Source organism: Corvus kubaryi, unplaced genomic scaffold, assembly GCF_017639235.1.
Source record: "Corvus kubaryi isolate FWS band 111438036 unplaced genomic scaffold, C.kubaryi_AGA036_p1.0 37387, whole genome shotgun sequence".
NCBI lineage: Eukaryota > Metazoa > Chordata > Aves > Passeriformes > Corvidae > Corvus > Corvus kubaryi.
Window position 1 is genome coordinate 8,673,849 of NW_024581129.1, and position 25,431 is coordinate 8,699,279.

General features: G+C 39.7%; 2 protein-coding genes across 5 annotated transcripts in view; both read left to right on the forward strand.

Moving 5' to 3' along the window:
* The first annotated feature begins 286 nt into the window (after positions 1 to 286).
* Positions 287 to 25,431, forward strand: part of SHISA9 (shisa family member 9) — a 181,496-nt gene continuing 156,351 nt past the window's right edge. For 2 of the 4 annotated variants that reach the window (XM_042037385.1, XM_042037388.1), the window contains exons 1-2: positions 1,491 to 2,183; positions 9,313 to 9,440. In XM_042037385.1, the coding sequence (XP_041893319.1) occupies positions 1,576 to 2,183; positions 9,313 to 9,440 (736 nt within the window). In that variant the 5' untranslated portion in view covers positions 1,491 to 1,575. Of the gene's footprint in view, positions 554 to 830; positions 1,167 to 1,490; positions 2,184 to 9,312; positions 9,441 to 25,431 lie in introns of those variants that run through there. The other 2 variants (XM_042037387.1, XM_042037386.1) reach the window with 2 other exon arrangements.
* LOC121669106 (basic proline-rich protein-like) lies at positions 783 to 1,544 on the forward strand. Its single transcript, XM_042037594.1, has 2 exons — positions 783 to 796; positions 908 to 1,544. Exons 1-2 carry the CDS (start codon positions 783 to 785, stop codon positions 1,542 to 1,544), a joined length of 651 nt encoding a protein of 216 aa, XP_041893528.1.

Here is a 25,431-nt window from a genome sequence, read left to right on the forward strand (position 1 = left end):
CCCAGAGCCAAGGGCAGCCCGCAGGGCCACGGCAAGGCACTCACAGACATGCCCCGAGGAAAAGGGAAGCGGCTTTCAGCACCAACCCACACTGTTAAATCACGCCATAGTGGGCTTATTTCCTACATTTGGTGGCAGCAAAGTATTCAGGATAATGTTATTGCTACTTGCACAGGTTACTGCCGAAACAAACGACAGAGATGAGAGAGTTAAGTAACAGGGATGGAGAGTGAATCATTAAAAAGTCTTTCCCAGAGTCAGTTCTCTGTTTGGGGGAAGTTATTTCAATTCTGTATCTCGCAAACAACGCGCTGCCTCACTGTGTCCTCTGGAGCCAACTGACTGACATTGTAAGGAGATTTTTAAATAAATGATGTGCAAGAGCAGCTCATGTTTAGCAGACAAAGCCCCGGTCGGCAGCACGCTCTGCGAGCACCGCTGTACCTGTGCTCGGTGCGCCGGGGCCAGGGCAGCGCCCGCTCCCGCCCGGCCTTAGCGGAGGTGCGGCCCCATGGACGCCGCTCCGCCCGCGGCACCTGCCTCTGCCGCGCAGGTGAGTGCATCTCCGGAGACCGCTCGGAGAGGAGTTCCCGGGAGAAGGAGAGCTCTACTTAGCGGCAGAGGGGCTCTCCTGCTGCGGAGCTGCCCCCGGCCCGGCTGCCCCTTACCCCGCTCGGCGCGGGGCGGGCTGAGGGAGGGAGGGGACGAGGAGGCGCTCCCGCGCTTTTGGAGACGCACCTGTGGGGAGCGCCCGCCGGGGCGGGAAGTCTCTTATGTAAGGGATGGCGGGGAGCGGGTGAGAGGGACGAGGTGGGGATTGGCTCTGCGGCGGGGCTGATGCGAGGGAGGCAGGAAGGGAGAAAGGGAGAAGTCGCCGGCCCCTCAGCAGGACTGCCGGGGTGAACAGGCAGACCGGCAGCCCCGTCTCTGGCGCGCAGCTTCCCGTGGGCGCCTCAGAGGACGGGCTGGGCTCTCCGCGCTGCCGCCGCGCTCGCCCGCCCGCCACGGCACATCTCCCATCCCCGCCGGCTGGATGCCGCGGCGGGTCCGTCCAGCCTCCCGCGCCCTGCCCTGGCAGCCCGGCCCCGGCCGGGGCTCGGCGGACGCCGCGGGTGTCTGAGGGAGTTGTGCGAGAGACCGCGCCGGGCTCCGTGGAGGAGCGGAAGGTGGGTGCCCCCGGCGCCCCACGCTGGCACCAGGCTGAGCGGGGAGGCTCCTCTCTCGCCCTCTCTCCTCCTCCCCGCCCCTGCAGCGCCCTCGCCTCAGCCCTCCCGCTGGCGGCCCCTCCACGCCCCTGTCGCCAGCCCGGCGCGGTGCCCCGCACGCCGCCGCCGCCACCTCCACCCCTCGGTCCTCCTCCTCCTCCTCTTCCTCCTCCTCCTCCTCCTCCCGCGTTCCCTCTCACGCGCACTCCGCTCCACAAGTGCCGCGCGCTCGTTGCTCCGGAGCGGAGCGGGGCCGGGCTGCGGACCCTGCGCGGGGGCTGCGGACCCTGCCCGGCCCGTTCGGGGCTGTCCGTGGTGCTGGAGGCGAGAGCGGGCTGAGCGGACGCCCGGCCCCTGACGGAGCCCCTTTATGTTCAGCTCCTGGCGCAGCGCAGCATCCAGCAGCTCGAGCGGCGGCGGCAGCAGCATCGCTGAGCTGGGGCTGGGAGGCAGAATGGAAGGCTTTATTCGGCTGCTCTTCGGCTACTTGGTGGCGGACCTTCTCACGCTGGTGTGTCGGGCTCAGGAGAAAGCTGGCCAGCAGCTGGGGAGCTTTGTGGTGCTCTCGGGAGGAAACCACTCCAGCCTCGGGGAACAGATAGACCCCTCCGAGCCCCCTCCCACCCCAGACTTCTGCAGGGGCTACTTTGACGTGATGGGGCAGTGGGACCCCCCCTTTAACTGCAGCTCGGGGGAGTTCATCTTCTGCTGTGGCACTTGTGGCTTCAGGTTTTGCTGCAAGTTCAGGAAGACAAGGTTGGATCAAAACACCTGCACAAACTATGAGACGCCGTTGTGGATGAACACTGGGAAGCCTCCTTCCCGCATAGACGACCCTCTACATGACCCTACCAGGGATAAAACCAACCTTATTGTCTACATCATCTGTGGGGTTGTAGCAGTCATGGTGCTGGTGGGGATCTTCACCAAACTAGGGCTGGAGAAGGCACACAGACCCCAGCGGGAGCACATGTCCAGGTAAGGCTGAGTGCCAGGCAGCAGGGTCCCCTTCTCCCCTACCTCCTGCCCAGCCCCTAGAGAGGAGAGAGGAGCCCATGTGTCCCTGCCAAACAAACAACTCCTGCCAGGCAGGCTGCATTCCCCTGCAAGGCGGCTGAGAGAGACCAACTTTGCTGAGCAGAGCTCCTGTGGTGCCCCCAGCCCGGGTTATCACAGAACATGCATATTGAGGAAGACCAGGGATAATTGTGGAGTCTGCTCAGACAGTAGTCCATTTTTATCTGCAGTGCCTGACCCTCTCCCTAACAAGATCCAGCAAGTGTTCCCAGATATACTGTGCATAAATAGAAGAACAAAAAAAATTCTGAAACCAGCAACACTGAATTATAGAAAGCCTGATGCGTTCCCTCTTCCAACTGTTTCAAAGATTGGAAAATGTTTTTACTTCTCAACTGAAGGATGTAAACAAATGCCATCTCACCCTCCCTCTCCAGCTGCAAAATGGTTTTGGCAGGACCTTCCCTACTCCCCCAGCCCTTGCAAGTGTGTGAGCTATTTGTAAAATTTCTAAGCTGTGAAAATGAGTCAGGGTGGAAGGGAAGAGGAAGATACAAAAAGGAAAAGCTATTGTAGAATTTCTTAACATTTTTTCAGTTACTGTCGAGAGGTAAAAAATGGAATGTGAAAGTCTTGTCTCATCCATGCATGTGTGTGTTCTAACTGTGTCTCCACGGTGTAATGGCTGAGTTATATCAAAGAGAACCTCCCCCACCTAGAGTTAGGCATGCTGTGTACCATCTACTCCAGATCCTGGCTGCCTAGTGGTGGATAGGCAGGTGGGCAACTCGGGACAGAGCCCAATGGCTTTAACAACATATTCCAAACCCAGATTGTCACAGCAGTTCAAAATCAAGGCATAACACATTTGTCAACTTTGCAGCCTGTCTGATTCTTTATGCTAATCCCAGGCACATGAAAGTAAAGCAGATGGGGGAAAGGCATTAAAAAAGGCAAACAGATCCATTAAATAGTCTAAATAGATCCCAGCATATTGGGCAACTTAAGTGATGAAATGCAATGAAAGGATACCTTCTACTGGACATGCAGTGTGGCAGAAAGCTTCCTCTTGCCCTGACTGCTAATGGTGTAGCTCACAATCTTTAAAGCTTAGATAAGAATCATCCTTTGAAAGACAGTCCTTTGAAAGACAGTCCGAGAGATCAACTCAACACCTGGAGCCTAATTTTTTACTGAAGTTTCTGCATGACTTTTTGATTAACTGCTTATCCTGAAATGAACAGAGAAAGTCACAGAAATACTCCTGCAAATGCATCACCAGTCCATGAGCTATTATTTGCTATTTATAAACTGGCTGATATGGATACGCTTTTACTACTGAGGAAAAAAGCACATTGCAGAAATTTTAGTCAACAGTGTGTGTCAGTGATACTTCTGCAAAGATGGTTTTTGTTGAGCAAGGTATGGTAATCCTTTACACGTTTTGAATATAAGTTGAGAAAAATAATACATGGGTCCCAATTTATTTTTTAAATCTTAATCTACTGAGCTAGTTTGGAAAAAGCTCTCTCTTGCTTCAGTCTCTATAGCGTCTTTGTGCAGGCAAAAAAGAAGGGCTCGCAACAGTCACAAAGCCCAGAACACAGTGAAGTTATAGCCATCCCTGCAAATTATGGTATAAATAGGTCCTGTTTCTGTGAGTAGAAATATTTGCTATTTAAAGTACAGGTGTGAAGTATTCTGAAAGGATATTCTGTCTCAGTTTATGGAAATAGAATTATGGGGGATTGGAAAATCATTCTGATATCCTTCAGTCGTGTATGCATAAAGATTAGGTTTCTGAAGTGGATCTTAGCAAAGGTCGTCTGCTACCTTGATTACTTAACAGTGTCTGTGCTTGTACATGAAACTGCTCAAGGCAGGATTATATAGAAACTTGGAAAGTCATGATCACATGGAAAAACAGTCGCCCACTCAGTACACATAATAGCTAGTCATGTTCTGAAAAAGCAGATCTACAGATTTTTTTTTTTTTAAAAAACCCCAACATTCTCACCCTCCTATTCCAGTTGTGGGATGGGTTTACCATTAATTTGAAAAGGAATTAGATTTGTAAATCCCTTTGGCAATCTAAAAATATATTCATTGAGTGAAGAATTGAAGTAACCTCTTAGTCCTCAAGTGAGTGTTTAACTGAAATATTCAATTCTAGCTCATTTTACACTACTAATGTTCTGAAAAAAGGCTGAAATGCTTAAGAAATAATTTATCTGCTCAAACAGTTAATAGCACCAACAATTAATATAACATGGAGGCTATGTTCATAGTCACCTTCTTTTATAACATTCATCACAATATCAGAGAAACAAAACAAGAACACCTCCTACGTTTTTTTCTGTACTGAACCTTATTAATAAGCAGAAGTTTAATGCATCGAGAGTGTTAGGTAGGCCAAATCAAAAGTACTAAGTGTTACTCCATTTTGGCTGCCAGAAAGAAACCCAGAGAATTATTTGTCATCTATTTCCTTAGCTAAGATTGTCTCCTTTCCCTTGCCTAGCCAATGGCTACATGAAACATATGAATGCCCTTCATTCCTATGAACACATTCACCTAGGAAAGATATGGTACTGCTTGTCAAAAAAGACAGTGCCTAATGGAAACAGATTTTTTTAATGGGGGCTGATTTTTTAAGAAAAATGAACAACTGAGTACAACTGGTGTAAATGATATATTTCCATGTTTTTCCATTTACTAAAAATATTTAAAAATATGAACAGAGACTTGACACGTGGGAATAAGAACATTGACTTCTAAATAGGAAACAAAACTGTGCCACACTTTTTAATTCCTTGCATTATTTCATCTTGCAGTCAGTAGATCTTCTGTTCAAGTAAGACAACTTCTTACATACTGGTGTGTTTAAGAGTGGTACAATGTTATTAAAGAAAAGTTTCTTTATTAACTTAGCATAGTTTCTATACAACTGCCTTTCATTAAATTTTGTTTACTACTATACCAAAACAAACCAAGAACACTCCATTAACTTCACTGAATTTTCCTGAAATATTTGACAATGAAAAAAGCATTGTGGAAATGTATTTAATTAGTGAAAACAATCCATAGGAAAAAATTCTGTATTGGGCAAGTCCCTTTAGAGAAGAAGTCAAGACTTGTCCTTTTTTAGAGAGCTTGTTACTTCCTTTTATTTTGAGGAAACTGGCCAGGTATGGCACTGTTGACATTTTCTTTCTGTTGGCACGGAACTCTAAATCTGGAAGATGAAAATTGAGAGGGGAGCACAGTATTAACTCTGCATGGTGTATTTCCTTTTAGACCTCGTATGTTTTGTTTCTCCTCATTTTCAAATTTGTCCCTTGATGTTAAAAGGAGGTAAGTATTCCCTTCAGCTACAGTGTCCAAGACCAAGCAGTAGTAGCAGTACCCAGAGTAGCTCTTCCTTTACGCTCCTGTTTTTGAGGAGAATGGGGAAATCAGATGGTGTAGGAGGGAGCTCTGGCAAAGGGAGGGAACGTGGCAGTGTTGTGCATGAGAGGACACAGATTTGATCTGCCTGCTGAAGCAGACCAGGAGCTTTGTTAGGCATATGAGGGCAGCATGTTCTTGCTGCTTGAGACTACACCAATGGGCCTTCCAGGCTCCATCAGTTCAAGTGGAGAATTCTCTCTCAAAAATGAATAGAATATGAAAAAGCTTTCTTCTCTGTTGCATGGAGGATATTATTCTGTAAATACAACTGCACTTTTGTCTTCTTCTTTAATCCTTGTAAAGAATGTGCAAACAAACCAAGAACTGAAAGGACAATATTTAGAGTCATGCTCTTATGATGTAACTCCTGTTTTTTGAAACAGTGCTTCTGACAGTGTGTTAGCAGCCTTCCAAATATTGTGAACCATCTGAGCTCTTCTTTCTTCCTTCACAAGGAAGAAAGTGCCCAGTGCTGAGCTCAGGAGTGAAGTCTTTTGTTGATCATTCAAAAGACATGTAGTTGGGGCCAAAAATAGCCTGACTTGCCAAAATCCTGAATCCTATGTGTGAAATTATTTCCCTTATGGGTTTTGACCCAGTTTTGGAGGCAAAATATGACAAGTGACCTTTCATAAAATAACCTGTGTTTCAGCTTCTTTCAGCTTGTACCCACAAGGGAAATGCCTGGCTCCACATGCTTTATAACACCTCAAACCAGTATTACATACCCAAAGAGAAAAATCTTATGGCAAGAGAAATGCTGAAGTGTGATACTTGGATAGTTCTGGGCCATGAACTTCTACGTAGGTAACACTTCTCTGCTTTTGTAATATGACAGTCAATATCACTGCACAGGTCTTAATGATACTTTTCCCTGATTAGAAGGTTATCTTGCACTTTGCATTTCCTTAAAAAATCATTCAGTATAACATAGGTGTAGGTAATGACCCTCTGTGTAAGTTTAACATCTCAATGGCACTGACTGTAACAATTTCTTCAGATAATTGACAAAATCTAAATGACTCTATTTAGGTGAGACAAATGCATGAAGGTATTATAAAAGTCTCCTGGCCTATGTGGAATTTTTCAAAGCAAACATCTGTTCGAGGATTTTGTCCTGTGCTGGGGAACAAGCCTCCCTTTATCCATTTCATTATATGGGCAAATCCCTAAAAGAACAAAATGCAGGTACAGCATTTCCTTTGTACTTCAGTGATACTGAAGCTGCTACACATTTTTAACTTTCTCTGACATCAGTGGAGAATAAGGACATGCTCTCAGTTATATGAGCTATTCTGCCCTGAGAAGATTGTACAGCTTTGGCTAACACAGTATAAACATAGGTGCTGTGTTATTAAAAATAGAACTTGATGGTGAGTAGTTCATCTCTTCTTAATACAGAAGGAGTTGGACAGGTAATTCCTTAAAAACCATTTGAAAAAAGCCATCCTAAAAGATAGCTTAACATTTTTATAGACAGGCAGTAGTTAATCTGCCATCATACACAGTGTTATTTAAAGTCTACAGCAAACAATATTTATCATCAGATTAAGAGCAATGAGGAAAGGATTTCTGAAAATCCACTCTCACAAAGTTGGGAAATACTTAGATCTCACAGTTTTAACTCCCACACTGGAGTAGGATCTTTCATTTACTTTTCTTCCCTTCTCAGAAATGTGTCCAGCTGCCTCTGGAATTAGAATTAATATTTATGTCAATAATTTTCTCTGTATAGAGACGTATTTGCATAAATTGACTGGATATTAATGGTTTTGATCCCCACTGATTTTAAATTGTTTTGCAATATAATGCTTTCCTTTTGCATAATTTCTACATGTCTTTGTGAGATCTCTTCTGTTGAATTCTTATTATTCTGCTATGTAGGCCAGCTCTGCTATTTCTGCTGTATAAGCACTGCTTCAAATGGGAGCATTACTCTGATACCATTAATCATTTGGTTGCTGTCTTCTGACCTTTTACAGGATCAACAGAGTATTCTCTAACATGTTGATAACAACTGTAACTAATATTTTAATAACATAATGTTAGCCATAAACACAAGAAAACATCAGTATTGTTCAGCTGTGTACCCCAGCAATGTTCCAGCAACCTGAAAGCAAGATCCAGCTCAGGATTTCTCTCTGTAACGTAAATGAAGCTTGCTACTTTTTAATATTTAAAAGTATAGTGCTGCTTGATTGAGAAATCATCATGTCACAGAACTACAGGAGGAGCTAGATGGCACTTGGCATGGCTTTCACCAATGAGTGTGCTTATTTTTATTTATTTATTAGTTTATAAGCTAGTATTTCTTGATGTAGTATCTGGGACACTGTATATAATTTTGCAGAAAATTAAACTAAACTGGGCATAGTGCCCAGAAAATATGTCTGTACCCTCAAAAAATTGCTCAAGAGGTCTAAAAATTAAAAACAATAAAACAAAAAGGAGGTAAATAATGGTCCATGATGCATTGACCTGAATAGAAAAGATTTGCATTGAACCCTGAAGACACTGGTAACACATACTACAGCCTTCCTTTGCCTAAGGCAACAGTTTCTGCAGGTGGGCCAATTATTTCCTAGCGCACAGTAGTTCAGCAGGTATCTTGGCACACAGCTAAGGGCTAATCCTGCTCCTATGGAACTCTGGCAAAATAGCACAGACTCACAGACAGAGTTAGATGTTGCCATGCTGGGAGTTTCAGAGCTTAAAACTTCCTCAGTAATTCTGGATCCACAGAGCTGATCCAGGTGTATGTGTTTATCCGTGTGCCTAAGGAGGGACTTACACTCAGCAGGACACTTGACAGTGAAACTGGTCCTTAAACAGTACACCTGTGCAGAATGGGTCTGTCAGACTGCCTGGAGCTCTGCAGAGCAAGCCCACAACCAGCATCAGGCTGGGCCTGGCCTAACTTAGGAACCTTTTGCTTACTCCCTCTTTGCTAGCACAAAGCTTTCATCCTGTTTCTGAACTGGCTTCAAAGGAGCAGCGAGTGTTCCTGTGCAATCTTTGCTCCATGTTAAAGACTAGGACACTCACAGAAATTAGAAAAAGACCTTTTTGATCTCCCCATCTGGATGAGAAATCCTTAAACCCCTGCCCACTGGATTTCTGCATGGAAGATATATGACTTTTCAACTTGAGTGACATTTTTGAATGAAAATTGTGAAGACCACTGTGTTGTGTGTGTTAGTTGCAAATGCATGTGTTAGAATTTCCTTTGTCAGGCCCTGTTGGTAATCTTGGTGTGAAGATAAGCAGTTTGTGAAAGGTGTAGACATGGGCTAGGTGCTGAGCTGCTCAGCTTAACCAAGATGGCAGTAATGTTACTGAGCACATGCAGTGGCAGAACTCTACAAGTCTCAAGGAGATTAAATTATGTTTCTCCAAAGCCAAGACACCTAAAGAACTTAATGTGTTTGTGTGTTTTACTTCTAGCACACTAGACAACCTAAAAAGAGCCTTAGGTGTGAAGTCTCACAATGAATTTACTTCCCTGCATTTACTGTGAAGGGAGCTGGTTTCTCCAGCAGACATTATGATCGACTGCATCTCAAACTGAAATAGATCTTGGCACATATTGTTAACGTCTTAGAGACTTTGCAGATTCATTCTGGTTTTGTTTGGTTTTCAGGGCTCTTGCTGATGTTATGCGACCTCAAGGTCCTTGTACAACAGACCATATGGAAAGAGATCTAAACATTGTAGTACACGTACAACATTATGAAAACATGGAGACGAGGCCTCCTCCAAATAACTTACGTAAGTTGCGTTTTAACTTTATCAATATCTGGAATGCTGGCACTGAAATGAGCACTATGAAACTAATATTGTTGAATGTCAAATGAAGATCAACAGTACCTGGGTTCTTGCAAATTATAAATACTCATTATCTCAGAATCAGAAATATTTATTTTCCTAGTACAGATTATTGCAACACAAAGAGAAATAAATTTTAAATAGGAAAATTGAAAATTAGCTATTACATTTAGTTTTAATTAATTTTCTTGGTTGACTAATATTGGGTTTGTATCTTTGTCTTCTTCTACCTGTTGTTTTTGCTCAGCTAATCAACCTTTGCCTTATTCTGTGTTTTGTTATACCAAAATACAAACTGTTGTGGTTACAGCAAACTTAACATGTTTCATAGGGCTGTAACATCCAGTAGCAAAGTGGTCTCATTAGGCTGTTAGATCATATCCACTAGTAAAATAACTAAATACTTCTCTGGATAGCATCAAGTTGTATGTGGTTTTCATTTTCTCAAGGGAAAGATGAGGAGATTATTATTTTAAGTTTTTCATAATATTTTTATTCTGTACCTGCTATTACATGTTTATGTTATTGAAGGCAAGAAAAAAGTCCACCTTGGAGCTTCAGAGGAGATATGGTGACATTTCAAGTGGTTCTGAAGTCCTAGACAACCTATTTCTCAGTCTGTATTAGAGCACAGTACAGATCTTTCTCATGATCAGATACATATTCCTCTTGTGATGAACAATGCCACTGCAAATTTAATTTGGATGTATCTTTATGTAACTTGTATTCAACCATATCTTAAAAAGATATATATCTACATGCTTTAATTATAGATATATTTACAAAATCAAGTTCAATATATTTATAAAATAAAAAGGTATTGTTCCGGAAAGTTTAGATTGTTAGGCAGCAGGTGGCTTTATTCAGTGCTGAAGATCAGTGTAGATGTGCATTTTACTGCAAATACACTTTTACTGCATCGGTATTTGCATTTTGAAACATTTAACGTATGTGCACTCCTCTTTTCCTTACTATAGAAAGAAAATTTGCTTATATTTGGAGATTTATCTGGACTGCATTGTGCAGTTGTTGGTGCTTTCTTTTTGTGGAAGGGTGTGAAGACAATGGGAGAAGGAGCAGATCCACATGCTGCCTGCACTCCTGCTTTGTGGGAGATGCTGATGGCCTTTCCTTATGTGCATCCTTACAGAGTAATGGGAGAGAATTAAAGCTGTGCCCTGGAATAAAGGTACCACATACAGGGAGATGTGACTCCTCATCTGTCTGCCCTGCTCTCCAGCAAACTGTTTCCACCTGGGGCTGTGCAGATGTACAGTGCAGAGAGGGAAGCACACACCCTACCTGTGTAAAAACACCACTTCTGGAGGGGAACCTAGGCTGCTCCCTCAGACAGAGGTGCTCTAACACCCTGCAGCTGAGGTGCTTGACTTCTGAAGGGAGGATGGGAATATGCACTGCATCTCTTTGCTCTGTGTAGCAGCTCCTTGCTGATGTCTGATCCTTCCCATGGCCACGTTTGCAAGAATGGTACCAAATAGTAATGAAGTTTGGTTCCATTATTTTCTTTCACATGTGAAGTGTTTATTCAGAATCCCAGTTAATGAAGGAGCCAGAAAGTAAAGAGGTTCTTGCTGCATTGATTTTATCTAGATTTTTGTAATGATCACACTGATATTTTGCTTAAAACTCTTTGTATATACTACAATATACAACATAACACAGGAAGCCTTTAAACTCATTGTTTCTTGGATTTGAATTCAGATTTAAACCTTGCTTCTAGGAACTCTTGCATATAAATGCTACTCAGGGCCTCATAGTTACTACATCAAGGAAGAAAAAATTCATACATTTAATAGGATGTTGGTTTGTGCTGACCCCAGACATCCAAACCACCTCTGTCTCAGAATATGGCCCTCTGGCACAGATGGAAGAATGATATGGGAAGCAGTTCTTGCACCACTGCAATTTACAACACCGAAGCATTGCTGCTACTTTTGAGCTGTCCTAATCCTTTGGGTCATGTATAGGGGTAGTCCCAACAATGCTTCATATGCTTCTCAGGCATTCCTGCTACAGAAGGAAACCTCAGAAGCCAGCAGCTCTGATGGTAATTGTTTCAGCCTTTAATCAACTTTATGCATTAAGTCAATAATTTTAGATTGTTCAGCTCAAGGCTTCAAGTGGTGAAATTACTCAAGGCATTCTATAACCAATATTGTGTACATTTACTTCATAGCAAGTGGATTGTTGTTCCATATTTGTTGACATTTTATTCTCATAAATTCATGTAAAACATGACTATATGACCGGCTAGAATTAGCCAGAACATCAAAAGTGATTGAAATCTGTTGAAAACATGCATTTGTGGCGTAGGAAAAAGATCTTTATATAAAGACAAAATTATTAAGACAAATTTTCAAAGGTCAGTATCTTAGCAAATCATAATTTTATAGTGAAGTTCTGAAACACTGCAAGAGTGGATATTACACACAGAAACTTTGGCAGTGACGCATTACCTACTACCAATGCTGGAAAAGTGACCGGCTTTTTCGGGGTACTTTTAAATAAGCAAATAAACCAGACTGAATCACAGGTTTCACAGAAATTCTATTCCAGATCTTTACTTATAATTAAATAGTGTAAAATTATTGCATCATAAACTTTAATATGCATTTTTAAAGTTTTTTAAGTTACCACTTTCTATCTACTTGCCATCTCATAATGAGACAAATATTTGAGACTGATGTACTTTTCACATTGCTCCATAAATATGAAGATGGGAGGAAGAATTTCTTAGGCATTACATACCCCTTCCATACTGTGTCTTTCAGAATACTGAAGACAAGCTCTTGAAGGCCAGACACTATTAAAAGTGTTCTAATTTCAATGTTCATTTGCTCTTTCTGTCCTCCCGAAAACATTTTGCTGATGTTGCCAACATGTTCTGAAAGTATTTTGTGAAGGGAAGCTCTTTTGTCAAAATGACAAACTTCACATGATCTCTCTGACACTGAAAATGAGTGTGTTTCTGTTTCTGGACTGTTTGTTACCAGAGGACAAGGATTTTCTCTGATGCCTGCAGCTATTTGCCAAAACTCGCAGGCCAGTGGAAGGCCAAAAGCTCTTTTCAGAGTCTTGCAGTTTACTTTGTTTCTCGTCCCTGTGTCTTTGATATTCAGAAAAGAACAGGCATTTTGGACGTTCCTGAAAAACACAGGTTTTTTCTTTGTGAATCTATGTGAATCCAGACAACCTAGATGATTTTTAGTAAAAGCTGTTTTGTCCTTAGTGGTTGTTGTCATAATTTCCTTCCAGTACTGTGCTTTCCTTAGGACTGCTTTTCTGTTATTCCCCTTCATTCATACACATTAGAATGCAGGGGTGCTTTGTAAACAAGCAGCGGATTTCTATTACAAAGTGTAGCATTCAAGTCTTCTAACATGAGATGTTAAATAAAATAAAGTAAAAAAGTTATGTTAAAAACAACAAACCAAAAGCAAGCCTTACTGCAGAATTTGAGTTCTTGTGTTCATCTCTGACTTTCAGGAAACTTAAGAGAGCAGCAGCATTCCAGGTATTCTTTTCTCTTCTTGTTTTGGGTTTTTTTTTGGTTGTGTTTTTTTTTTTCCTACTTATTGTGTTAGACGTAAGGGATTTATTTAACTTGTTGGGATTATAACAGTGATGGAGTGGGAGTTAGGAGGCTTCGTAGCTACATCCTCATTTCTGAAACGTGATTACTGCTATTATTTCTGATTCATGAGCTATGATAACACAGTGAAAAAGTACTTCAGTTGGTGCAATTCACAGTCACTTTTCCCTAATGATCAGTAAAAGCTCTGTTACTCTTTCCCAATAACCAGCCTTGCACTAGTAAATTTAAACAATTTATGCAGGCTCCCAAGATAAAGGTGACTTTAAAAGAAAGCCAGTTATGTAAGATTAAGGAGGTTTTAAGATGAAAAGTGCTAGCTTTTAGTTAGTTTGACATGTATGAATTATTTCTTTATTTTGCATTTAACTATTAAAAAATGGATTTTAAACACACGATTTAAAGAAGGAAATGTTTCACTGTTTCAAATGGCCAGCTTTAATACTGACTAAAGATTTGCAGCACGTTATTAAAATGACCTTTTAAAAAATACATTCAATGTTGTGTTTGCTGCTGCATTTGATTGTCAGTTGTCCTGGATACTGACTCACAACAAATGCTAATGCTGAAAACAAAGCTATGCTATCTCCATAACTGGTGCCTTATGATAAGTTAACTTTTGTTTTTTCTTTATTTCTGTGTTGAGACAGTAGGCATTTAAATAGGAGGGTATTTTTTTAAGTCCTTGTACATTAGAATAAAAATTCTGTATTGCCTATCCCTGTTCATCTCCCCATTCCTGCACATAGCTCAGCCTGTGTTTTCCAGTGACAGGAACTGTCACTAGTTTGACACTGTGAAAATAGTTAGAATTTGCAAGAATATTTTGCAGTCTTTCATCACTAGTGAATAAGCTTTATTTTTGTTGTTGCCTTTGGCAAACTAATTATTTTTATTTTTAACATACATAACATGTTTAAATCAGATGATTCATTGTCTTGCATTGCCTAAATGTAATTCCTACCATTGGTCATTGGAAATAAGCACAGAGGCTTACTAAGAAACATTAGTAAAGAGAAGTACTGTTCAAAATGTAAAGCTCATGGAGCATATCAAAACATGAGAACTAATTTGCGTACACAGTAACTGTTGGACAATTAATTGCATGATATTGAAGAAGTGGTTGTTGGGGGTGTGCAGCATTACTGTAACATTGTGTTTCTGGTGACCAGAGCCTTGAAATTCCACCAAACCCTTGTTTGGACAGAGGGCTGCAAAATCCAAAGCACTGAGCAAACGGCATTGTTCAGCCCCTTTGGTGTCTGGGTTGTTTTATTACAGTGAAATGCTTTTTTAGGCCTGGCTTCGTGCATGGGTCTAGCCCAGAGGAATTGCACTATTTTCTTCATAAACTTTAATTGGCTGTTAATCTGCTCGCTTAGAAGGGCAAGAGACTGAAAAGTTGAGCTGTGTAGACAGGGCCTTGTTCTATGAGTAGAAAGATAGACAACACTAATAAGTTTTCAGCCAAGAAAAAGATAGTTTGAGCAGATTGACAGAAGGAATGAAGAAGTCCTGTGGATGGAGTGCTCCAAGACAGTGAAGAATGAGGGAGAATAAACTGGCCATCTTAACTGGAGGATGTCCTTAGTTCACAAGAGTCTACAGTGCTGTGACAGAGGGGACTGTAGCCAGCAATACTGGGAACTTGCTTCCATTCAAAACCTTATTCTTCACTGCCAGTGTGCAAAAACCCATTTTACTGGGGTTTCTGTGATCTATACAGGAAACACCTGAACACTATTTTAAAAAATCTGATAATTTAGATTACATTCCAGAGCTAAACACAAGTTAACTTTCAGTTAACCCTGGGAAAGAGCTACTTATGGCATTCTGATTGTAATATACAACTAAGAGGACAAAGTCCACGTTTAAGTGATACATCTTACACACTAATCATCCAAGTAAGAGCCCACATTACTATCACCAGCCATGTCAAAAGAAATATTGTATAATAAAATATAAGTTCTGTTTGAGGTTAGAAGCTGCAAGCTGCTTTGTCACAGCTATGTTGAGACCTTTTTAAACCTTTAAATTAATTCCTACATACTGACTTAAACTGAAATCTTACTACAAGTAGAACTTCAAAGCATTAACAAATTAGTGATAGAATTTTTGTTAATATAACTACAGCTATAGCAATGCATTCCAGATATCCAGAGCTCCCATGCTGGAAAAATAATTTCCCGTATAAATGTAGAGTCTGAAAAGCCATTCCTCTTGCTACTCAGGCACTGGAAGACAGTAACATTTAATCAATTCTGAATATGTGTTTAGCCTCACAATCATTAATATAAAATGTTTCTAATTTACATTCAGATTTTAATTCAGATGCATGATGGCTGATTTAGGAGAAGATGCTCTGCAACTTCTTGAAACACCAAAGAATATTTTCAAAGAAGTTATTTACAACCTGAGAATGAGAGATTCTGGGGTTGTTTAGGAAAGACAAAAAGTAAAACAAATGAAATATCTCATTTGTCATTGACTGATGGTAGATTTCATCAATTAAATTTTTAAAAATCAGGATGATTTAGAAAATGTTACTCTATATCATACGCAATATCTATTTATTTATAACTACGCCAGTCTTCACTAAGTGTGCTATGTCAGAACTCTAGCAGTGCTCCCACCAAACAGTTAATTCCATGCCTTTGGAATCATCCTGTTTGCTTAAGCTGGCAAATGAAAAAAAAAATGGAAAGCAAAAGCAACAGTAAACATAAAATTTTGCGTGAACAGGACTAAGGAATTGGGTTTGTAATCAAATCAAACTGTGAACTTAACATCATTCCATATGTTCGGTGGGTCTCTTCTTTGTTCTAAAATATTTCTTGTTAAGAGTTTATTGGATACTCTGTGAGACTATTACGGATCCTGCATGCAATTTTAGGTTTGAGTTGTATTGGCTAGGCATATAAGGATTTCCATTAGAACTGCACAGTGAAGTTTTTGCTCCATCTTTCTTCATTTATTGTACAATAAGAACAATGAGATTGGATTACTGCCTTGCATCCTATAATTTACTTCTATTCAGCTTTTAATTCAGAGAAATCATTTGACATATCTTAATAAACATATTCCTCAATGTAAAATGTATTTGGGAGAAATACAGTCAGTCACTGACATTATCCTTTAGTGGCAAGAATTAACATTATGGTAATCAAAATATTAAGAATATATTTTTGCATTTTATACTGCAGTTAAAAGGCGGAATGATTATTTAATAAAATAAAAGTATTGGTATGACAGAAGAGAGCATTGCTGTACCAGACTATTATATAGCAGCTTTGAGTCACACACCAGCAGACTTCAATAGCACATCTGAAGGATGAGAAACATTTTGCTGTCATTGGGGTGCAGAGCTGTACTTTGAAATGTTGCCCAATGGTACAGGGATGTATTTACCATCTACAAGATGAAAAGTTCGGTATCTTTGGAAAACAGTGAGGTGTTTCCCTTGTGATTTCAATTTTGCTTTGCAATCTAAATTTTACTTAATGAATTTGATTAATGAGGTGCTATTTCTATCATATACTACTGACTTTAATATCTAAGATTGTATTTTGTCTTCGGACAGGCACACCAAATAACAGTATTCTCAATGCTGAATAACTTTCAGTGCCAAATATTCCCACTATTAACCACAACTGTCAGCAATATCAATCATCAGTGCTTCAAGCCTGTTGTAATCTTTCATGTCACTGGGATTCTTGATGTTAAAAACTAGTACAGAAAACACTGCCAAACTAATAGGAATCATGTTTTGGAAAAAACCCACAAGCCATCAACACAACCTTTTTATGATTGTATTCTGCCAGATCTGTGCTCATCAAAATGAAGAAGGATAGAGTCTGATACACCTTATTTTTTAATATGGTAAGAGTCACCTCACTGAAAGGCAAACAAAAAGTACCTTTTGCTTTTGTTGGTTTACCTTCACACAAGCTCTGCTTGCCTTTTTCATGCCAAAACAATATTGTTTTTCACTGTTGACTTAGAGCTTAATAATCTCTCTAAATCCTTGAACTCCCACCCTCATTTTGTCTCAAAAGTCACAGATTTGTAACAAAAATGACAAAAACGTAAATTCACAAATAGATCAGTTCTGTCCACATATTCAGGTGCAAGCATTAACCATTATTAACTGGTATATTCACAGCTATAAAGACATTTTTTATCACTCTGGCTGTACAAAACTTTGATACTGTATTTTAGATGTTAAAATACTCTCATCAGAAATGTAACATTCTGTAAAATCAATTCCCTCCTAATTTTTCAATCAGTTATCCCAGCTTTGCCAAGCAGAATCTGTGCAGTGGTTACACAATAAAGAAGAAGAGGTTGGCTGCATACATTAAAAAGCTTATGAATACACATCCCAATATTATGAGGCAATTGTGAGATGCTACTGAGGGAGAGACTTGCCCCAACTTCAATCTATAGTTTCTATCATAAATGATTTTCAGTACTTTGTTCTATGTCCTCTGCTTTACATTATAAATTTCCTTGAAATGTACATATTGGCTCTGATTCCAGTTTTATTATCATAAGATAAAGTCAAGAAGGGAACTGAGTGTGTTGAATATTTATGAACTAACTTTTTTGTTGATTTTTATAATAGAAAAAATAGTTGGAAAAGTCTCTGGAACCATGCTACAAAACTGCATTGATAATCATTCCCAGATGATTCCAATGTGGATTTTAATTTAATCTTGAATTTTTAGTTATCACATCTAAATAGCTTTTAAGATTCCTTCAGTAACATAATTTTGGTTTCAGCTCATACATTTAAGCGACATGTCTGTACACCCAAGCTTAAGGCTGCAACTACACTTCTGAATCTGTAATGAATTTGCAACATAATCCAAAATAATCCAATTGCCTTTTACCATTCACTCCTTGTCAATTAGAGGAAATGCACATTTGAGAAGCAGCTATCTATACACACCCATGAGCATACACAAAAGAGAATGTACATAACAAAGTTTGGACATTATTGGAGTTAGCGCTTGTTTAGCTGGAAGTGTCCACAATAAACTCTCAAAACCAGCAGTTTTTACCCTTTTCATTGTTAGTTCACACAACACCAGCCAAGAGAAAAAAACCCCAGCCTTTGCCATGTAGACACTTTCTCTTCAAGGGCTAATTTGATCACTTTTGAACTGCTTTATTATTTTCTCTCACCACATTCTCCACACATACTAAACCTTGGGCTTCCTATTGCTGTCCCTTTTGCTGGCTGTAATGAGCTGGTCCTCTGTGCCTACAAACCCTGTTTGATGATGCTGGACTGGATTGTTTTAGGAAGCCTGCAGTCAGCCATTCTGGACAGCACAGCAAAGAATGCCACGACACAGAGAGGTGCAGTGAATGCCCACCAGCATTTCATTTATCAGCAGGGCACTGCGACCAACAATTCCAGCCCTGGAGTACAGAATGGTCGTGGGTGTGTGGGTGTGACTCTGAGGCAAGGGTAGGAGCAGTTTCTGAGCCTTGCAACAAAAACAGGATCTTGGCAGTTCTTGAGTAATGGCCAGTTTAAGCCAATTAGATGAAATTCTGATTGGTCAAAAGTCCTAGCAAAGCTCTCAGCTTTAATGGCTCAGGGATTTTACCCAGGGGTGCTGCAATTCACTTAGGACCTCATATATACTTTATTGAGGGGAACTGTGCTTTTGTTGTTAATCTGGAGTAAGAGAGATAAAGGGATATGCAGGAAGTTTATCTTACAGTTTTGCAAAAAAAAAAAAAAAAAAAAAAAAAAGCACAGCTTAAAGCAGCTGTAGTTGAACAACTGTTGTCACCCCCAGCGGGCAGAACAGGCCATCTTGTGCTGATACTGAATCCACAACCACTGAACTCTGGCACAAAACAGAATCACAGGTGACAGCTTTCACTTATGTAAATGGTAGGAAATTTTTCTGCAATGTTGTGCGAGTAGGGCACTGAGCACAGTGGATTTGTTTCACAAAGGCCACTCCAACTATTGAGGGGTCCAAGTGAACATGTTTGCAATGGGGTGTTGGCCAAGAACAGCCTAACTGATTCTGCTGCTCTGGCATGGGGGGTTTGGCCATGTGAAACAAAGTGCTCATATCTTCAGAAGCAAATTAATAGATGAATTCTTGTGTTAAAAAGAATGAGATGGTATTTTATAAAAAGCTTCCAAAAGTAAATGTGCTTTTTTTCTAAAAGCTGTGCTCTGTCTCATCAAATGACTAACTCTAGTTTAAAGAGTACCTTTTGCATTTATAATAATGGTTTAAACTATTTCTCATTTTTTCAAAGCTGTAAGTTTGGAAAACTGCATTCCTCCCATAGTAATCCAGATTCTTGTTAAATTTTCAAGTTAATTTCTGAACAGACACTGATTTTATGAGGAAACATTCCTTATCATTCATGAAAAACAAACCTGACCATCACTTTGGTTAGAACAGTTTCAAGTTTCTAGTCATAGCTCTGTAATGAAATTGCCATTAAATGCTTGACATAGTTAAATGAACTCCTATAAGATTTTTTTTAATCCAAATTACTTGCATTAATGATTAATAACTTATTTCCCACCATTTTAACACTTTTTTTTCTTGGATTCTTGTTTTTCCTCTTTGCTAAAGGACCTCCACTTAAGAAAAGAGGTCTGTGAAAAGGAATGATTTCTCTCAGAAACAATTAGCCCCAGAAAAGATCTTCAAGAGTCCATAGAAAATCAGAAGGAATAAGATATTTGCAGAGGATTTCTTCCTAAATGTTTAAGTAAAATAAAGGTCTCTTTAAGACCTATAATGGCAAAATTCACTCATAAAGCCATCTCTTTAGTATGTTTCTGGAATTAATCTTGTGTCTACAGGTTTTTGCATCAAAGTCAGTAAACTCAAATTTTACCTTAACCATGCATAGGTATGATTGTGGTGATAGAGAAACCAGGCACTAAGTCAGGATAAAAATGTTTATAGCAAAACCAGTAGCAGATACCACAAACTTCTGAATCTTTAAGAACATTAAAAGTAAAATTATTTATGCCTCTTTGAAAATGTCCAAATTTTTGCAGGTACAGAGGATAAGCATATAAAATACAATTTATACTATTAACCTGTCTCTTTCTACAATTTTTTCATTATAGTAATAATTTTATGCACTCATGTAATAATTAGATAACTATTTTTTTTTCTGACTGTGATCCTATGCCTCTTATAACAAGGTCTAAATAACTATGCAAATATATTAGGCTTATTTCCTCTCAGAGTAAGAAAATTACAGTAAAGAACAGCAGTGCTGCAGGGTTCCTTTCAAACATATACAAATGACACACTTTATAACATGATGATCTTGTATTGTCTTAATCTAGCATTTTAGAGCCATTAACATTTACTTGTGAAAATCTGCTTTGAAATATTTATTTGCAAGCTACACTTTATTTCCTAGGTGACACCTTTTCTATCATTTCTACTAGCATAGAGAGATAGATGAAGATGTTTCTGGAACCAGAGACACAGAACTAGAGCTAAGCTGCAAAGTGTGAATCACCTACCTGCCCTATGCATAAGAAAAGATTTTCAGTTTTTATAAGCATCAAAATCACCCAAACATTTTTAGAAAGGAAGACAAGTGGTCCATGAAAATCTGGTCTCTGTAACTTAGTGCTTTACTCTGCTGAAATTGTCCACTGGAATAACATTAAAGTTTCCCTTTCCTCTTTACCACCTCTCTTGTCTGCTCATCAGGAAGAGGGAGGATTGCACCTTGTCCCTCCAGCCCCTCTGCATCTTAATAACCCACATGCAGTACCTTAGGTTCCTCCTGTGTTCCTTGATTTTGTTTGGCCAAAGAATAATCTCTGACTTTTTCAGAGTTGCCCATCCTGGGATACATATCCTGACTGATCAGCAAGCAGAACAAACCAAGCAAATGACTATAAAGTTTGTGGTTCAGCCTTTTGTCTCCATTCAGCCATTTGTTTTCCTAACACCCGTAGAAACATCTCATCCTTGAGATCTCAATAACACCAAAAAGGGCAAAGGAGTTAAAAGCTGCTAGAGGGAGTAACAGATAGCTAGACAAAATAAAAATTCCATTACCCTTGTTCTCTTTTAAGAACAATAAACCTTGAGTTATTTACTGAGTGCAATAAAATGCTGCAGGGCATTGTTAGCACAAAGTTTGGATCCATAAATCACATAAGTATTGAGATGCTGCTCTGAGAGTCTGTAATCATAAAATAGCGAGATCCAGTCATCAAAGGTTGGGAATGCCAGGAAAACAAGAAAAGAAGGGTAGAATAATCTACGGCACATCCTATTCCCCAGGGATCAAAGAACTTTCTTCTCAGAAACAGACCAGCCTGGTTTGTAGTGTCTAGATTAATTGTCTAGGAAAGTCTGAAAGAAGTCAGTGTATGTCAGAAGGACAGATCACGGCGGAAAATACAAGCTCAAAACTTGGCAGATGGTTTATTAGCTGCTAATTATTCCTATTTCTACTTTACATGATATTAAGTGTGTGCTAGAAGCTTCCAAGTGGAAAATCCACACAATAGTTAATGGAGTTCAAAAGCTGCATTAATCGTCCTTTATGGCTTGTGACACTCTTGGGAAGGAAGGTACTGCACAGCTTTAAGGATGCAAAGGTGTTAAGCAACCTGAGGCTAACTAGAAAATAACAAAGGGCAAAGCCCTAAGTGCGTATTTTCCTGTGGGAAATCTGTGTTTGTAGAAATGGATTAACTTCCCCCATATACCTGTAGTCTATTTAGAGTTTGAGATCAGTGCCCCCTGCAAGTTGGTGACCATGAGCTGGTAACTTTCAGAATACTCTTCTCAAAGAGAACCTGACAAGTCTTGTCAACTTGGAAGGAATTAACCGAAGAGGAATAATTTAATCTAAATTATCACCCTAGTAAATTTAAACTAGAACATATGAATGTCATAGTCCAACATCACATGCATGACTGAATCCTGGCAGTCAGTATGTCATGATCAATACTCCATCTGAAGAATCTTTCTGAACTATTCTCATAGTAACTTGCAGCCATGGATTTCGCTAGACTTGACCTGTGTGAGTTAATTGTGAGCAGCATGCAGACTGCTTGCTCTGTCCTGTGGATTTGCTATCAGTGAAAGCTCCTAACTCTCATTCTCACCAGCTGTCCCCCGACTAAGATGTGGAGAGCTTTTTTATGTTGTGCACAGGACTAAAAAAGGTACATCATTCTTAGGTTGAAACAGTTCCTGACACCCCCTCCATATAAGATATGACAAGGCCTTACAGAGCTGTAGCCGTTTAAGCAAACCTGAGCTTTTTTCCACTCTGCCTGCCTGCAAGCTGAATACCTCTGAGCATCAGATTATCTTTGTGCTTCGTATTGTAGAACAGTGTTGCAGAAGCCAGTGCAGAGCTGGCTGTGGTCCAGCATTACAGCATTATCATATTTATGCTCAGATATCTACAACTGGCTTGCACAGATTGCTGCTGCCACTGCTGTCTGAAGTGGTGCGCACTGCTATCACTACCAGTCAGAGCAAACGAGGGTTGGCAAACTGCAGGATCCAATATCAGCAAGCCTGGCAGATCCAATTCACGAATGAGGATCAGCACAGCCTTAACATAAAGAAATGCCAGATGAAAAGGTAAATTGCTCAGAGCGGATGTATTGAACATATGAGATGAGAGAAGCTGTCAAAGGAAGATGACAATGAAGAGCCACGTTTCACAAAGATGATGTCAGAAGGCACACACAGAGAGTGGGTTCTATTTAAGATGTTCCAGAGACTGTTTTTAAAAAAGGATTCAAAATTTCAGAACCTGGTAGTGTGGAACACCTGGAGCCGCCTACATAGCCCACTGAACTTTCAGAACAGAGAGCTGTATCTGCAGAATGCTCATTGTCCACATGGGTAAAATTACCTGGACTGGATTCTGACCCTGTATCAACTTAACTCATTCAGTAGAGGTTAGGATAATAACCATATTATAGTTTTCATTTTAAGCCACAGTTCGATAATATCAGAAAATGAGTAAGCAAAATTAAGCCTGAAGAGCAGTGTCATCATACATACAATGTAATGATAACTTAATGATTTACCCAGCAGGCCAGGCAAAGTCATTCTCTGCACCCCACAGAGTATCTCGTGGATGATACCATTGTTTCAGCACTCTCTCTCGCAGTCTCTTTCTTGCCCATCAAAGCTTTTCTTGCCTTCATGTTTGGGATTCTGCCTTTTCTGTGCCTGACAGTTGTAATGAAGATATGCCACAGTTGGTGACAAGGCAAGTATTCTAGAGAAATACTGCCAGAAGAGATGAAATGAAGTAGTTAACATCTGACATTGGGTTCTGGATGTAAATTTATGTAATGCTCTGTAACTTACAGAAAAATGTCATACTTGTTTAGAGGTCACCATTAATTTAAAAATAAATGAAAACACTTACAAGTGCATGGAAGAAAACAAGTTCCTATTAAAATGTCATTGCAGCATAAGGATGCATAAAGGTGATATGGGAAAAGACAGCATATGTTTGTCTCAGCTTCAACACCAACTCTAGCTGGAAAAGTGGTATGAATTTTTAAAAGCTTGAAGTTGTGCAACTTGACTTAGAATAACAAATATGGGGTTTTTAAACAAATAATTTTGTTTTCTTACCTAATTTAATGTTCTTACCACTTCAGGATAGCTGCAAGTCTATGTGTTCTACAATAAAATATGACATTCTACTCCAAATTTCTGAATTTAGGCCACTTCCACACAAAGTGTGTTTAAGCTGCCACAGTTTACATAGCAGCATACATTGATGTATATCCCCTACATGTGCTGTGCAATATGTAACATGCATAGCACATTGTATTCTCAGTGCAGCATTGACATTAGAGGATTTTTCCTCAGCTATGTAAGCAATCCTCATCTTGCTATCAACTTGCCTTAAAGTACTAGTGGGGAAAGAACCTTCTTATGAATATATAAACAAAAAGTGCCTTCTGAGAGATACATTTTCTATTATATTCTGCAGCTACAATCACAAGAGGCCCTGGATGAACTCATTGCATATTTTGAAGCAAACAAATGTATTTTAGCAGCAGCAGCATGATCTTTTGACCCATTATTTACAATGCTTTATAATTATGGTAACTATTAACTCTACAGGCACAGAAAAGTCAAGAAATTTGTATCTTCTGATTTTAGGATTTGGTGCAACATAATGTGAAGGTTACAATAGCATTCTCATCCTGACACAAAACCAGGGACTGTCAGGTATTGTCTTTCACTGCCTTTGACAGTCTTTGAATTCCATTGGCTGTATTTTAAAAAAATATGCTTGATGTACAGCAGTATAATTTGTATCAGCATAATACTATCATAATTTCAGAACTATAATACAATAAAAACTATAATTGTTTAGAAAGTCAAGATATTCCCTTCTCATAATCCAAGGATGCTTGTAACAATCTGTTGTATAACTCACATTAACATTATTACCTACCCTGGAGACACTGAGATGTAATTTAAAACAGAAACAACGGAGTATTGGGGATAAGGAAATGCTAATCAAAACCTTAAGGATTTCTAGAGGTCACAAACATCCTGGCAGTCTGCCATGATCATGGTTACTAACTAGAGAACACTTTCCAGTTTCCTTGCAACTCCAGGTTCACACAGTTATTAAACACTTTGAAAAAATTAGGAATTGGTACTAATCACGAGCTTATTTTAGGGGAAGGATGGGAGAACCTTAAGTTTTCTAATATCCATAAAGCTTCAAATAAGAGTATTATAGTATTTTAAAAATGTAAAATGATTTCCCAGGCTTATTTATTAATTTTTATGCAATTCATTGAAGAAATCAGCTTAGTTAGCATTGGTGGTTCAAAAATCAGGTAAAAAATCTGATGGTATGAAAAAACTCCTACTACTGAAATAGATGTAGGCATTGCCTTACTGCTGTAGAGGAAAAAAAAAGCCTTAAGAGACTGGATGATGAAATAGAACATGGTGCCTGTGGATCCCCAGTTTAAATACAGTCGTAGTGAGTATAACAGTGGCCAGTTTGTAAGTTTGCAGCCTAAACTATGTGTCACTAGATTTCCAATCCTTTGAGCATTAAATAATCTGGAAAGTAACAAATTTCCCAGTTTCTTAATAGTGTCAGTAACCTGCTCTCTTAAGCAGACAGACTTGCTAAAACAGGGGTGAGAGTGTTTATTAGCAAATGTTGAATTTATGAGTACACTCAGCCTAACTGAAGAAAATAGAGGGTTTTTAAACAGAAGCATCTTACCTTTACTGACTGACTGCATTTCAGGTGGAATTGTTACTTGGGGGAAGTGGT